The sequence below is a fragment of the Pongo abelii genome, chromosome 11, assembly GCF_028885655.2.
Source record: "Pongo abelii isolate AG06213 chromosome 11, NHGRI_mPonAbe1-v2.0_pri, whole genome shotgun sequence".
Taxonomy (NCBI): Eukaryota; Metazoa; Chordata; class Mammalia; order Primates; family Hominidae; genus Pongo; species Pongo abelii.
In genome coordinates, this window is record NC_071996.2 from 93,266,427 (window position 1) to 93,283,097 (window position 16,671).

Here is a 16,671-nt window from a genome sequence, read left to right on the forward strand (position 1 = left end):
GAATAAATCATAAGTGTTAGAAATCATAATTTCTTTTAAAGACTAACTTTCTTCATGCCTCCTTGCTTTGTGCTAGTAACTCTTTGTTAAGCCCTATCCTACGTACTATTGGACATGCTCACGGGCATGTTCCAGCTCACAGCCTATGACCCTTCCTTATTTAAAAATGTTATTGGTTCCTTAAACCTTTCGTAAGCAACTTCTTTGTTCTTCCCTGCACTTACCTATTTAGGCTATTAGCATATTGGGTATCAGTTTAAGAGTGTGAGTTCCCACTCCAGCCAATGGATGCAGGACACAGCAGTAGGACGACCCAAATGCATAAGGGATAAATATGTCTGCTTTTCCTTTGTCAAGTGTGCTCTCGCCATTGTTCCACCTGCGATTGAGCACCCTTTCTGCAGAAAGTAAAAATGGCCTTGCTGATAAATCTTTTGTCTCTGTGCTGACTTTTCTTCACAGCACCAATTATCTAACAATTTTGGTATTTCTAACACAGAGGTTGCAGTGAGCCGAGATTGTCCCACTGCACTCCAGCCTGGGTGACAAGAGTGAGACTCTGTTTCAAAAAAAAAAAAAAAAAAAAAAGAATCACCTGGAGACTGCTAAAAATTCCAAAGCCCAGGTCACACCCAAGACCAATTAAATCAAACTCTGGAGGTGGGGCACAGGCACAGATACTTTGTTTGCAGCTCCCCTAAATGATTTCAAAGAACGAAGCTGTCATTAAAAATCAACACTAACACTTTATAATTATGAAACTGAAGTGACAGATCATATCTTATTTAGGGATACTTTCTAAATAAGGTTTTCATAATTACTTTTAAAGTGTGAACTACACTACCCTAAAACACCATTTCTAAAATGTTTTCAACTTGACTCAATTTTATCTTTTTGGAGACTTTAAGTATAAAAATCCAGAATGACTTTGGATTCCTTAATGTGGCCAGTACCCAAATGTAGGTTCAAGGTTCAAGAGGGTGTTGCCAGATTTGCAACTCTTATGTAACAGTTTAAGTACTAACTGCAGTGTTTTAACAAGTAAACAAACAGAACTCAGGACTAACTCTAAGTCCCAGTTTTATATATAAGACAGAATTTTATTTAACTCAAAGAAAGTTAATGTAAACCCATCAAACAAAGCCACTGTACACAATATTTATAGGTCACAAAAATCTGTGGACCAGTTACTACAAAAAATATATATATATATATATACACACAACCCCAAATTCCTTGCCAAATACTATATAATCACATTGCTTCCATTTGGTTGGTTGGTTGGTTTTGAGATGGAGTCTTGCTGTGTCACCCAGGCTGCAGCGCAGTGGCACGATCTCGGCTCACTGCAACCTCTGCCTCCCAGGTTCCAGCAATTCTCCTGCCTCAGCCTCCCGAGTAGCTGGGATTGCAGGCATTCGTCACCACACCTGGCTTATTTTTGTATTTTTAGTAGACACGAGGTTTCTCCATGTTGGCCAGGCTAGCCTTGAGCTCCCAACCTCAGGTGATCCGCCCACCTGGGCCTCCCAAAGTGCTGGGATGACAGGCGTGAGCCACCGCACCCAGCCCATTCGTTCTAATTCAAATTCAGCTGTCATTTAAAATTTGATATTAGCTTTTATACCTCAAAATGTAACTGAGAATTCAGTGTCCCCAAGTAATTCTGAATTTATGATCTTTCCTTTCTATTGGTTCCAAAACTGCCATCTGGTGGAGAGGAAGAGGGCATACACGTCTCCGCTACTTTTTTTTTTTTTTTGAGCCTGAGTCTCTCTTTGTCGCCCAGGCTGGAGTGCAGTGGTGCAATCTCGGCTCACTGCAGGCTCTGCCTTCCGGGTTCACGCCATTCTCCTGCCTCAGCCTCCCGAGTAGCTGGGACTACAGGTGCCTGCCACCACGCCTGGCTAATTTTTTGTATTTTTAGTAGAAACGGGGTTTCACCATGTTAGCCAGCATGGTCATGATCTCCTGACTTCTTTCTTGATCCGCCCGCCTCAGCCTCCCAAAGTGCAGAAATTACAGGCATGAGCCACTGTGCCCAGCCTGCTACTTCTAATTTCTTAATTAACTTTATCAGGCTTATTTCCTTCAGCTGATGTCAACTTGGCTTTTTTAGAACAGTTATTCTCAAAGTATGGTTCTTGGACAAGTACCATCAACATCCCCTGGAAACTGACTAGAAACTGAAATTCTCTGCCCCACCCCAGACCTACTGAACAAGAAACTGTGGGGCCCAGAAATCTGTGTTTAACAAACCCTCCTGTTGTTAAAACCCTGTGTTTAACAAATGCGTGAAGTTTAAATAAACAACTGTCTTAGATGAGAACTTTATCACTCAGGAACTTTTTACAATTATCCAATAAAACAAACATAGCCTCACAAAATTAAACAACTACATGAAACTGCTTAAGCAGGAAGAAAAAGACATCACAAAGTAGTGCTTAGTGAAAATTATTAACCCAGAAGTAGGCAAGGTGTGAATAGAGCAGAAAATCAAGTCCAGGAGGCCTATAATTTAGGCATGGGGTGATGAAGCACAGCAGCTGTCGAAACAGAAGGGAGTGATATTATTAAGAGTTTTTATAAAGTAAAAACTCAATGGAAAAGAATGTCAAAAATGACTTTAAGATTTCAAGCCAGGACAACTACGAGAATATAGAAAAGACAGGGAAAGAAGCTAGCTGGTTTGCAGGATGGAATACAAATACAATTCTGAATTTGAATTTGTACTGACATAAGCAGAAATAGTCAACATAAGAGAGACTAGAGGTTAAAAGAAAAGTTAGAACTAAAGGTATGTCTTATGCCACATGCATTTACAATCACTGAGACACTGGAATCTCTCAGCTTTCTGTAAGGAATAAATGTGAAGGCTGCAGCTGAAAACTAATTGCCAGAAGGATGCCAACTGCAACTGTGGTATTGGTCAGCAGCGTTTTATTTCTGTATTCTATTTATTTATTTATTTTTAGATACAGGGTCTCACTCTGCCACCGAGGCTGGAGTGCAGTGATATGATACATGTGCTCACTACAGCCTCAATCTCCTGGACTCAAGCCTCCTGAACAGCTAAGACTACAGGCGCACACCACCACCCCTGGCTGATTTTTAAATTTTTTGTAGAGACACAGTCTATGTTGCCCAGGCTGGTCTCGAATTCATGGGCTGTGATCCTCCAGCCTCAGCCGCCCAAAGTGCTGGCATTACAGGCTTGAGTCACCACGCCCAGCCGAGCAGTGTTTTAAAACTACTAACATTATCTGAATGGAATGGTAGAGATTAAAAAGAAGAAAAAGAAAAAAAGAAAAAACTACTAACATTTAAAAATCAAGACATTTTGGCCGGACGCAGTGGCTCACGCCTGTAATCCCAGCACTTTGGGAGGCCGAGGCGGGCGGATCACAAGGTCAGGAGATCGAGACCATCCTGGCTAACATGGTGAAACCCCGTCTCTACTAAAAATACAAAAAATTAGCCAGGCGTGGTGGCGGGCGCCTGTAGTCCCAGCTACGCGGGAGGCTGAGGCAGGAGAATGGTGTGAACCCAGGAGGTGGAGCTTGCAGTGAGCCGAGATAGTGCCACTGTAGTCCGGCCTGGGCAAAAGAGCGAGACTCTGTCTCAAAAAAAAAAAAAAATCAAGACATTTCATCTAAAAATGCAGTTTTTCCAGGTTTTCCAGAAATATCAGTAATAATGGAAATCCTGGGTCTATATTCTATAAGGGGAACAATGTCTGGGGCTGAGAAGCTGCCTCCTCTCTAGAGCACTCTCTCCAGTTCACCAGTCCCCCACGCTGCCATCTAGCCAGCATCTTTCAATGCTTCCTTCTCAGCCTCTGCATTCAGGCTCATGATTCCTAACACAGAAAACAATCTAACAGAGCATCAAAGATTGAGCCTCTGATCAACTAAGAAATAACTAAGTAGAAGTAAAAGAGAAGACAGGCAAAGAGCAAGAACCAAAACAATATAGTTCAGCAGAGTATGGAGCAGATGGAAAAGGCAATGAGGCCTATTAACAACCTAAAGTAACCTCTTCCTGTTATTTCTATTTTTAGAGACTAGGTTTTTCCATGTTGCCCAGGCTGGAGGGCAGTGGCACAATCATAGTTCACTGTAAACTTGAACTCTGTGGCTCAAGTGATCCTCCCACCTCAACCTCCCAAGCTGGAAGGATTCGCGTATGCCACCATACCCAGCTAGTTTTTTTATTTATTTTCTGTAGAAACGGGGTCTTGCTATGTTGCCCAGGATTGTCTTGAACTCCCACGCTGGCCTCTCAAAGTGCTAGGATTACAGGCATGAACCACCACACCCAGCGAAGAGCAACCTCTCTGATGAGGCTTCTTGACTCCCTCTCCCTATCTAAATCTGGCTCTCATAACTGTACTTGTCCCTTAAGACACTTACCAGAATTGGTAATCAAAAATTACTTTTGTCTAATTATTTGTTTCCTATCTGCTCTCCTTTCAGACTCCAAGGGCCCTACATAAGGAACAGTAGGAACACCAAGTAGTCCAGAGTGGCTACAGGATAATAGAAATGCCTAGAACTGTGCTTCCCAGCAGGTAGAACAGAACAGTAGGTAACTGTTCATCCATGAATATACTGGGGCCAAATCTGTGAAATTCAGGCTGGTAAAACTGCATTTAATTGCATAAGGAGAAGGGCACCTCTGTGAGCTTCTGAGAATGGCAGGCACTGAAGTAAAACCTTAGCGAGATTAACCTGGCAATCTTGTACAGACACAATTCACACTGGGAAGAGGAAAAAGTGATTAACTTTGAGACTACTGTTGAATCCACAGGAAGAGGTTAAGGTTTGGGAGTGTGGGAGAACTTAGGTAACTTTGAGAATCTAAAAGAATGATAGCGCCAAGAGAGATAAAGAGTAAGGGTTATACTTACGTGCAAATTTATTTTTCTTTTCCTTTTTTTTTTTTTCTTGAGACGGAGTCTCACTCTGTCGCCCAGGCTATAGCGCAGTGGTGCGATCTCGGCTCACTGCAACCTCCACCTCCCAGGTTCCAGCAACTATCCTGCCTCAGACTCCCAAGCAGCTGGGATTACAGGGCCCTGTCACCACACCCGGCTAATTTTTTTGTATTTTTAGTAGAGACGGGGTTTCACTATGCTGGCCAGCCTGGTCTTGAACTCCAGACCTCAGATGATATGCCCGCCTCGGCCTCCCAAAGTGCTGGGATTACAGGTGTGAGCCCCCGTGCCTAGCCCTTAAGTGCAAATTTATATATGAGGTGCAACTGAGACATTCAGAGGGTTGTGACCAGCACTAGAGCTCATGGCAAGTCAGGTTAGACAAAAATTTGAGTTACCCTAAGAGAGATGATTTGGGAACCAAAAAAAAAAAAAAAAGTCCAAGAGCTAAACTGGCACTGGGGTAAGAGGAGAGGTGGTGGATAGTGGCATTAGAAAAGTAGGCCGGTATCGAAGAAGCCAAGGGAGGCCAGAGTTCAAGTGGGGCTGCCCAACACTGTCAACCATGGCCCAAGGCCTTTTTTCCTCTCAGAAACACTTTCCGTGGCACTCTATTCCCTTATACACTTGTGGGTTAGGCTATCGTGGACTGGACCATCTTGGCCTCTGCTTTCTAGGATAATACCCACTCCAGGGCTGAGTCTGGAAAAGGCATCTCAGATCAAAGCCCCCAAAATGGTCCTGGCCTCACCTACAGAGTACTGCATCTTGGAACGTGGGGGTGGAAGAAAGCCAAGCTGAATTGTGGAAATGACAGATCCTTTCCTAAGTCAGCTAACTTTAACAAACATGTCTTTCCAGTTTGTTTCTCTATTTGCTATTTGCTGACAACACTGAAAAAGCGGCAGTAACGATTACGTATACCGATTTTCTTAGTATTTACTAAATCTCTCCATGAGCTGGTGCAAGGTCAACTAATTTTAGGGTATTAAAAAAAAACAGAAAAGCAACTCTTAAATGTATAACAAAAATTTACTGAGAATTAGGTCTGTGGATACAGTGTTAGACATCTAGACACTTTCCCCTGAAACTATTCTCCTTAAGTCAAAGAAACACTTCCATCCCTTTTCAGGAAACCCAGAAGGCAAACTCTAAGGCTTAAAGAATCCAGTAATTTAAGTTGTCCTTATTTTAAAGAAACAAGGATGGTTCTCAAGTGGGCGCAGCTGCTACCTGGTATGACAGTACAGGGCCAGGCAGTGGGCTGTTTAAGACGCATGCAGCCTAATTTCCTAAAGATGATGGCTACCAGATTTCCTAGGCTGAGCTCAAAGCGCAGTGAGGGGTACTTTCGAAAAGTTAAACAATGTTTGCAAACATGCTCCCCCATGCCACGTTAAACGTCCCTCAACACTAGCCTGAAAGTTCCAAATGCCTATACTGACGTTGCAGCCATGCAAGAAAGCGGAATAAAATCACACCACGGGCAGAGAGAAGTGCAGCAACTGGCAAAGCACCTGTGTGTGCTGCCTGCACAAAACATGCCGCACAATTCCTCTAAGCTAAATCCCTCCGTGTCCCCAAACTGCACCCAACTTTGAAGAAAGGAAAGAAACTGAGGCCAAAAGAATTAAAGTCGTGTGGGGACAAGCCTGAATTAAGAGCCAGAGTGCCAGAAAACCAGAGTGCTGCTGCAAAGAAGATGCTAGAGGGAGAAAGGAAAGACAGGAACGAGGACTGGGGCTTGGGGAGGGCCAAGGTTGGGGTCTCACAGCTGCGCCTCTGAGCGCGACTCGAAACTTCGAGGCCAGCAGTCTCCACCCCCGGCCCTTTTCCCACTGTGGCGAGTGCCGCTTAAGAGCCTGCCCTTGGCCGCTCGCTCTCTCACTCACCTCGACATGATCCTCCACACCTCCCGCTGCCCCATCGCCAAACACTCCGAAGCTAAAACAGCGGAGCGATAACCGCCTGGACCGTTCCAGCGCCTCGCGTGAGCCCCGCCCACCGCCGTCCTGCGCCGCCGGGCACAGATGACAAGTCCTCCAGGAAGCCAGAGCGACCGTTTCCGCTACGCGGCGGGGAGGGGCGGGGCAAGAACGACGCCTGGAGGAAATAGTTGAGAGAGAGGCAGGGAGATGGGACCGGTGCGGGGCGGGCCTGGGATCGGGGATGGGGCCAGGGAGAAGGCGGAGAGCGAGCTGAGGCGGAGCGGGGAGAGGGAGGATAGAGCGGACTAGGGCGGATTCGCAGGAAAGGAGATTGCCCTCTAGAGGCTGTCTTAGCCCAAAGTGCAACCTGTTGTCTAGGCTTGGCCTGCCAATTTGACCAGCAGGGACTGATGTGAAAGACTTTTCTGGAATTTTATTAATTTTTTATTAAAACGTAAACTTAGTATTCTTTGAGACTCAAGTAGAGGAATTACAGTTGATAAAGGACATCGGTGTAGTTTATTCATTCCTAACCCAATACAGCCGAATTCCTTTAATATTAGGATTGAGACATTTTCATTTTTCTTGGGAAAAGTTACAGATCCCCCACTCTTCCTCAAAGACAGACAAGAGTTGTCTGATTAAGACATAATAGATATGTCTTCCCAACTAAAGTAAAAGTTGCTGTTATCAGTGAAAGCATAATTACATTCAGAAAGTAGCTTAGTCTTAAATGAAACCAACATTTAACTCAACTACTAGGATCCGCTGTTAAATTGAGGAAAACGTTCCTCTGCTTCCAGATCCACCCAGATGTCTAGCAGAAGACATTTCATCGCCACTATTAAGTATTGACACATTTATCAGAAAGAAGAAATCCGGTGACAAATTTCAGAGAGGACACATGAAAGGAGTTATTCTTAGTACCTTGATATTTAAAGAGATACACTGTTGAGACTTTGATCAAAAATTACGTTGCTAACCTAGGTCAAATGTAATAACCAAATGCCCACTGAGAAGAGGACAGACAACAGACATCACAGAGGAACTCCTTACGTGCAATTTGGTTTTTAACTGGCTACAGGACATCACCATCTGACATCACCATCATGCCTCATTCACTGCGCACAGAAATGAACGAGTCATTTGACCTAGCATGGTTTACTGGAAAAAGCATGGGCTTTCCTGTTAGACAGACCGAGATTCAAATCTTCCTTGCCGCCCTAGCTTCATGTGTGTGAAACCTGAGTCTCACAAGGCCTCATCGTTAGAAGGGCCCTGTGCTTGTTTTAATGCTGTGCTATTAATAATTTTTGAACAAGGAACCACAAATTTTCATTTTACACTAGGCCTGCAAATTATGTAATCCGTCCTACCCCTAGCACACTAATAGTTTAATGACCTTGAGCAAATTATATAGCTTTTCAGAACCTCCATTTTCTCATCTGAAAATGGATGTGCTGATGATTAGAGGTATTTGTGAAGATCCATTGAAATATAGACAGAAATATGTGCATAAATTACTTAGGACCTTGTAGGTATCAAGACCTGTCAGTTATGCCACACCTTCCACCAAGCTGTCCTTCCTATTCCTAAATTCTCTATTTCTTCTAATGATGCTATCATCTTCTGGCTTCCAGCTCTAGAAACCTTAGTCCTTTAAAGAAAATTATCTTAACATTCTATTTTGAAGATTTTCAAACATATAGCAAAATTATAAAAATTTAAAGCAAACACCTATGTGCTCACCACATAGATTCTACCTAGATTTACATTTTATCTTGCTTTATTCCTTATCCCAAATACCTTATTTTTAAATGCATTTCAAAGTTAATTACAAGCATCGTTTTACTTCTCCCAAAATATGGCATGCGTCTTATTATCTAGAGTTAAATATTTGTTTACTTATTTTCCCTTTTGAGACAAAATTTACATACAACGAAATGCACAAATCTTAAGTGTACATTCACTGACAAATGTATACACTTGTGTAACCAAAATTCCTTAGATATAAACCATTGTCATCACCCCAAAAAGTTTCCTCTCGCGATTTTCCAGACATTCTCTGCCTACCACTGCCTTCCCCACCCCAGAAGCAACCACTGTTCTGTCTCGAGAACCACTGTTTGTTTTGAGACAGGGTCTCACTCTATCACCCAGGCTACAGTACAGTGCCACAATCATAGCTGACTGCAGCTTCAACCTCCCTGGGCTCAAGCAATCCTCCCAAGTAGATGGGACTACAGGCACATGCCACCACACCCAGCTAATTTTTGTATTTTTTTTTTTTTTGCGAGATAGGGTCTTGCCATGTTACTCAGGCTGGCCTCCAACTCCTGGGCTCAAGAGATCTCCCTGCCTCAATCTCCCAAAGTGCTAGGATTACAGGTGTTAAATACTGCACCCAGTCTGATTTTTCTCTACCATCAGTTAGTTTTGCATTTTCTGAAAATTCATATAAAATGGAATCATACAGTGTGCGCTTTTTGTGTATAGCATTTTCCACTTAGCAAAATGTCCATATCGTGTGTATCAGTAGTTTCCTCCATTTTATTACTGAGTAGTATTTCATTATATGAATACCCCATAGTTTACTGATCTATGCTCCTCCTGATAGATTCCTGGGCTGTTGCCAGTTGGGGCTATTATGAGTAAGGCTGCTGTAAACATTCTTGTGTAAATCTTTTGTAGACATATGTTTCCTTTTCTCTTGGGTAAATATCTATAAATAGAATGTCTCATTTATAGGGTACATCAATGTTTGGTTTTATGTGAAACAGTCAGACCCTTTTCAAGAGTTTGTATCATTTTGGAAAAGAATTCTGGTGGCATACAATCCACAGAATGTGGAATAATGTTTATAAATGATATATTTGATAAAAGGCTATCTAGAATATGTAAAGAACTATCATAATTTAAATAACCGAATTTTAAAATGGAAAACAGATTTGAATATACTATACAGCTCTCCAAAAAAGATATATGAATGATCAATAATCATATGAAAAGATGCTAAACATTATTAGCCATCCGGGAAATGCACATCAAAACCACAATGACTTCACACCCACCATAATTTTTTAAAAAACAAGTGTTAGTGAGGAGAATTTGGAATCCTCAGACACCACTGGTGATGTACAACAGTGCAGCTATCTTGCAAAAATGTCTGGCAGTTCCTCAAATGGCTAAACGGAGAGACCATATGACCCAACAATTCCATACCTAGGTATATACCCAAAATAAATGAAAACATAGTCCTCACAAAAACTTGTACATAATGTTTATGGCAGCATAATTGTCAAGAAGTAGAAATAACCCAAATGTCCATCAACTGATGAATAGGTAAAAACAAAAGTTACATATCTGTACAATGAAGTATTATTTGGCAAGAAACAGAAATGAAGTATCGATACATGGTACAACATGAGCAAACATGGAAAACACTGTGCTAAATGAAAGAAGCCAGTCACAATAGACTACATATTATATGATGCCATTTACATGAGTGTCTAGAATAAGCAAATGTGTACAGATAGAAAGCAGACTAGAGGTTGCCTAAGGTTGGAGAGGAGGCAGGAGAATTGGAGAGTGACAGCTAAGGGGCACAGGGTTTTCTGGTAGAGTAATGAAAATATTCTAAAATGAATAGTGGTGATGGTTGGACTACACTGAAATGAAAATATTGTAAAATGGATAGTGATGACAGTTGGCTGAATCATATACTTTATATGGGTGAATTGTGTGTATGTAAATTGTATCTTAATTTTTAAATAAAGAATTCTGGTTGCACCATATTCTCAGCCACATTTTGTATTATCCGTCTTTTAAATTTTAGTCATGCTGGTGTGTGTGGTGCTATCTCCTTGTGGTTTTAATTTTCATTTTCCTGGTGTCTAATGATGTTGAGCACTTTTTCATATGCTTATTATCTTCTTTTAATTTTCTTGCACATTTTTAAATTGGGGTTTTTTTGTTGTTGTGTTGTTTTGTGTTTTTTTTTTTTTAGACAAAGTTTTGCTCTTGTTTTCCAGGCTGCAGTGTAATAGCACGATCTGGGCTCACTGCAACCTCCACTTCTGGCTAATTTTGTATTTTTAGTAGAGACAGGGTTTCTCCATGTTGGTCAGGCTGGTCTCGACCTTCCAATCTCAGGTGATCCGCCTGCCTCGGTCTCCCAAAGTGCTGGGATTATAGGCGTGAGTCACTGCACCCGGCCAAATTGGGTTATCTTTTTATTCGTGCTTGATATTGTCTTTTTTTTTATTATTGTTCAATTATCTATTTCTGTTACAAATTACCCCTAAAATTTAGCAGCTTAAAGCAACCGACATTTATTGTTTCTCAGAGATTCCAAGGCTCAGGAATCAGGGAGAGACTTAGCCAGGTGGTTCTGGCTCGGGGTCTCTCATGAGGCTGCAAAGCGTTGACTGGGACTGCAGTCATCTGAATGCTCAGCTTCCAAAGTTATGTGGTTGTTGGCAGGTTACAGGTCCTCTCACGTGGGCCTCTCCGTGGGGCTGCTCACAGTGTGGCAGCTGGCTTCCTCTGGAGAGAAAGAGCCCAGAGAAAGAGCCACCAAGACAGAAGCCACAGTACCTTATAACTGTCACTACTGTTTATTTTATTGGTCACGCGGACCAACCCCAGTACAGTATAGAAGATTTTACGAGAGTATGAATACTCGGACGCAAGGATCCTTTCAGGCTGTTTGAAGGCTGGCTATCATACTTGATTTCATTTTTTCTTTCCTCATTGCCAATCAGTCATCAAGCCATACTAGTTATTTCTTTGAAAGATCTCTCAGATTTGTTCTATCCTCTCGACACCTCCACTGCTACCATTCTAGTACCCACCTGTAACTCATTCCAGATCTAACTTCTCTCTTGTCCCTCAACCATCACACCCTTCAATTCATTCTGCATTTTACTGAAAAGAAATTTTCCTAAGATACAACTTTTGATGTATTATTAAGCTGCTAAATAATCTCACAATTATCTATAGCTATGTTTTCCAAAACTAGACACAGTTGACTACTGTACACTTAAAATGTGGCTAGTATAACTGAGGAACTGAATTTTTAAAAATTTACGTTTAAAAACTAAAGCAGTGTTAAAATTTTTATATTGATTACATGTTAAAGTAACAGTATTTTGGATGTATTGGGTTAGAAAAAATATATTATTTAAATTAACTTTGCCTGTGTCTTTTTACCTTTTCAATGGGGCTACTAGAAAATATTAAATTACAGCCGGGGATGGTGGCTCACGCCTATAATCCCAGCACTTTGGGAGACTGAAGTAGGTGGATCACCTGAGATCAGGAGTTCGAGACCAACATGGCCAACTTGGTGAAACCACGTCTCTACTAAAAATACAAAAATTAGCCCGGTGTGGTGGCACATGCCTGTAATCCTAGCTACAGGCTGTTCCTCCCAGGGCTGAGGCAGGAGAATCTCTTGAACCGGGGAGGTGGTGGTTGTAGTGGCCGAGATTGCACCATTGCACTCCAGCCTGGGCAACAAGAGCAAAACTTCGTCTCAAAAAAAAAGTTAAATTACATATGCAGCTCACATTGTATCTGTATTAAACAACAGTGGTCTAGAACATTCCCTTCAAACTGACTGACTTTTGAGGCAACAGAAATGAGGCTTCACCTTAACTATCCAACCTTATTTACCATTTACCTGCTCTTATTCCTGTCACATGCATCTCTCCTGGATGTCTCTGAGTATGTAATGTTGATTTTCTGCCACTGCTCCTCAGCCCATGCAATTCCTTATACCAGGAAAGCCATTCTTCTTTTATCCTCATCTAAAATTTATTCATCCTAAAGGCTCAAGTCTTATCTTTCTGCAGTAGTATTTTACTGTAACCTCTACTGAGCTCTCCTACCTGAATTTCAATTACACTTCTAATTCATAGTTCATTACTTCTCTCTCTCTCTCTCCCCTCCCCACCCCACCTTTTGAGATGAAGTCTCACTATGTTGCCCATGCTGGACCGTAATTCCTGGGCTCAAGTGATCCTTCCACTTCAGTCTTCCCAGTAGCTGGTAATACAGGCACACATACTGCACTTGGCTTATGACTTACTTCTTACATGATTTTTTGTCGTAATTTAATGCTAATTTTCTCTCTCAAATTGTACATTCCTTGAGGATAGGAACTATATCTTATATTTTGTCTGAATCTTTCAAAAACCCAATGCTGGAACATGGTAAGAAGGCTTACAAATTTGATATACTAATTATGAAGGAAATGTTGTACACAAATAACTTTGTTATCTTCTAACCAGTATAAACCTGGCATTAATGTGGAAAAAATAAGGTTGTAAAATTTATTTGTCAAAATGCAAGTGCTCCTTGATGTAAGTACCCATAACATGTGAAAGATTATCCAGGAGCCAGCACAAGGGCTGAAGGATAGAAAAGTGACTCTCTCCTGCTTTCCCTTGTTGGAAATCAATGATTGGCAATCAATGAAGGCTCTGGAGAACCTGCCAAAAAGTCATTCTTGTTGGACTGAGGCCCCTCAGCACACCCAGCCCTGTCCCGTCCCCTCTCCCTGAAGCTCTACCACCAATCAAGGATGTCTGTGAATGCCGGGAATGAAATGCAAGATGCTTATTTTAATTGTCCCAATAGCCCACTCCTGGAAGGACTTCTGAGATCCTGCCTTTTCCTAACTCTAACCGGCTGTGTTATCTAGTCAACTCTACCCTGCCTCCTCACTCATGGGGTGAGTAGGAAATCTCAAGACTCAGCCCTCTACCCCTTTCACGCCTCTTGGAAATGTGCTAAAACCCACTCGTTTTCCTTCCTTTGCATTTGTGATTTTTCTAAAAATTTACAAAATGGTCTTTTGAGTGAAGAGTGTGTTTGACGCCAATGTTCCTTGCCAAGCCAGAGCAAGGTTCTCTGACCCACAGTGAGCTCATTGGTCCCCACCCCAAGGACATAAGCATGGAAGTCTCAGAGTTACCCCTTTGGCCAAGGCCAACTGCAGGATGCATGGATGCACAGAATGTAGACCACCTGCAAGAAGTCCCTGGTGTCTTCCCAAACAAAGAGACCTGGGTCATACAACTAAAGGCCAGAAGTAGGGCATTGCCCAACTACTACAAACAAGAACTGGGGAAAATAGAACTTGATTCACTGACTCCAAACAGCAGTGTTCATTTCAATTTGTCAGTCACAAAATGGTGGTATAGGATACTGTGACAGCTGTAACCCAATAGCACTTAAGGGATTTACCATTTCCTCCTTTGCACTATGGGCATAAATGAGTATCCTTATGGATCCCAAGGTTTTGGAGGTACCAGTAGTTAAGTAATGAAATCCTCTGGATCTTTTCCCTTCCTTTTTGCTTGGTATCCAAAGCAAGTTAAATCAGCCCTGTTGCAAGGCTAGTATTCATCAGATAAGCATCAGTATGGCTATGTGATTGTTAAGACATTGAAATACTTCCAAAATGATTGGTAAATAGCCACTGCTCACTGCCAGGCAACCTATTTCCTTGGGCCCAAAGGATCCCCAAGAGGGTACTGATGAAGAAACCAACCTGGCACCTGCCAGGTGACTGGCCATAGCTGACTACACTAGACTCCATCCCATGTGTTCATAGTGGGCCCAGATCCTTTCGGAGATGGTGCTCCTTGTGATAGTGCTTGCATACCAGAAGGGCTGCATGGTGTCCATCATGCTGTTCCTTCCAGGGCTGAGACCACCTGCTGCAGGCTGGCACACACAGACTTACCCCCAGGGCACTTTAATGTACCACAGCTCTTCAGTATTTTGAATATTACTCTTGCCTTTTTGTATGCTTGTGCTAATTATTTTGTGCAACCCAAAGAACAGGACTGGACCCATGCATTATGGTGGAATATTGAAAGGATCACATAGGTTAAACTGGGAACTGAAAGTCTTTGGAAGGGGAGCCACATCTGGGGCCCTTTCTTCTCTATCTCCCTCTCTTATTGGCTGCATGGAACCTCATGCAAACTTGCAAAATGTCTGCTATTATTTGGTGCTTTGTCTAATCATGGAGGGGCTATTATGATCCAGGTGCCGTGTTAGCGTTAGGCTCTGAAGGTTACATGGAGCCACGGAAGCACACAGTAGGGCCACCTGTTATAGTGTTGGAATCAGAGAAAGCTTCCCAGGAAAGGTAACTGCTTTAGATAGAGAAACTCTGCACAGATGAAGCGTAATAGATGACTCCAGCATTTTGACAGTGGCACAATAGAGGTAGGGAAGGGTCAGGTCTCTAGGGACTATGAAGCCTGTCTAAGGGTATTTAAGCAGAAAGATGACGTAATCGGATTTGACTTCTATCAGTATCACTTTGAAGCAGGGCCAGTGGACCAGAGAAAACTGATCTCCCTAAATGTTTTCTGTACCTTCATACTAATTTGACTTCCAAGAGACTTTTATTTGCCTTCGCTTGTCTGATTCCAACTCTACTTCATGACATCATCTCATAATATTGCTTTTAAATAGTTATTTTTTACATTTCTATTTTGTTTTTATCACACTTGCTAATTGATTAATCTGTTTCTCATTTTCTGAACTCAGCAGAGCAATCTGATTAGCCTAGTGTAACTTTTTTGAGCTGTGAATGGACCAGCTTGAATCAAGAGGCCATGGAATTTAATCATCCATTTGCATACTGGGCATGTTCATGGGTTCCAAGATTATGTGGGTCTGGCAGGCAATTATGGCTTATTTCTCAGATCATCAGCCAGTATCCATACTCAGAGTATTGATTCAAATAGCAGCTGATAAGGATAGAAGTATTTATAAAATTGGAAAAATTTTAAATAAAGATAGTTCTGTTAGACCAAAAAATGTGTGTATACATGTGCAGAAACATTTTAGAGAAATGCACACCCAAAATGTTAACAGTGGTTATCCTTGGGTGATGGTGAAAATACGAGTGACTCGCTTCTTCTCTATAATTATTTACATTTTCTATTGTGTCACTTGAGACTAGATAGTTGTTTTGTAACAAATATAAAAGTGGTTTTTAAGGAAATCAGGGAACATTACACATATCTGCCACATTTTTCCTAATGGCTAATTCCCAAAATACCTTTTGGACAAGTTTTGTCTTTACTACATGCACTTGATTTCTAGTGAGTTGCCACTAGATGGTGAATATACCACATCAAACAAGATTGAAAGGCTTCCATGTTTTCAATAAGCTAATCCCTCCAAATGAAATTTCTTAGAAAAAAAAAAGTCTTAATACATTTTTCAACTTTGAGATATGGCATACCAAAATATATCTCTAACGATTGAAATAAAAATACATACATAACACATTCACAACATAACACTGACATTATAAAGACTTTGTACTGTATTTTCCAAGAACACAAGCCTTGGTGCACAGAAATAGTACAATGTCCATTTGTAGATTTAACATAATTTACATATTTCTAGTATGCAATGTCAAATTATCTTTATTATTTAAAAATATTAATTTTATGTAGATATAGTCTTGACTTCACTTTAGCAATAAATATTTAAATTTAGAATGAAAACATTCCCAAATGAGTAAATTGATCTGTACTACTAAGTTTGATAAGTTGGTTTACAAATTCTATGATGTTCTATGAAACTAGTACCACCCCGATACCAAAATCAGGCAAGAACACACAAAAAAATTAATCTCTACAGGCCAATATCGCTGTTGAACATAGATGCCAAACTCCTCAACAAAAATACTAGCAAACCCAACCGAACAGCACATAAAAAAGATAATTCATCATGATCAAGTGGACTTTATTCCAGGGATGCAAGGATGAT

At 41.4% G+C, this 16,671-nt stretch overlaps 1 protein-coding gene across 14 annotated transcripts in view; it reads right to left on the minus strand.

Moving 5' to 3' along the window:
• The window catches only part of HIBCH (3-hydroxyisobutyryl-CoA hydrolase), a 136,061-nt gene extending 129,043 nt beyond the window's left edge, over positions 1-7,018 (minus strand). For 11 of the 14 annotated variants that reach the window (XR_008522600.1, XR_008522601.2, XR_010135870.1 and 8 more), the window contains exon 1: positions 6,829-6,998. Coding sequence is in view for 6 of the 14 variants with exons in the window: in XM_054548780.2 (XP_054404755.1) it covers positions 6,829-6,863 (35 nt within the window). In the remaining 8 variants the exon portion in view is untranslated. 14 annotated transcript variants of the gene reach the window in all.
• Positions 7,019-16,671: the final 9,653 nt, after the last annotated feature.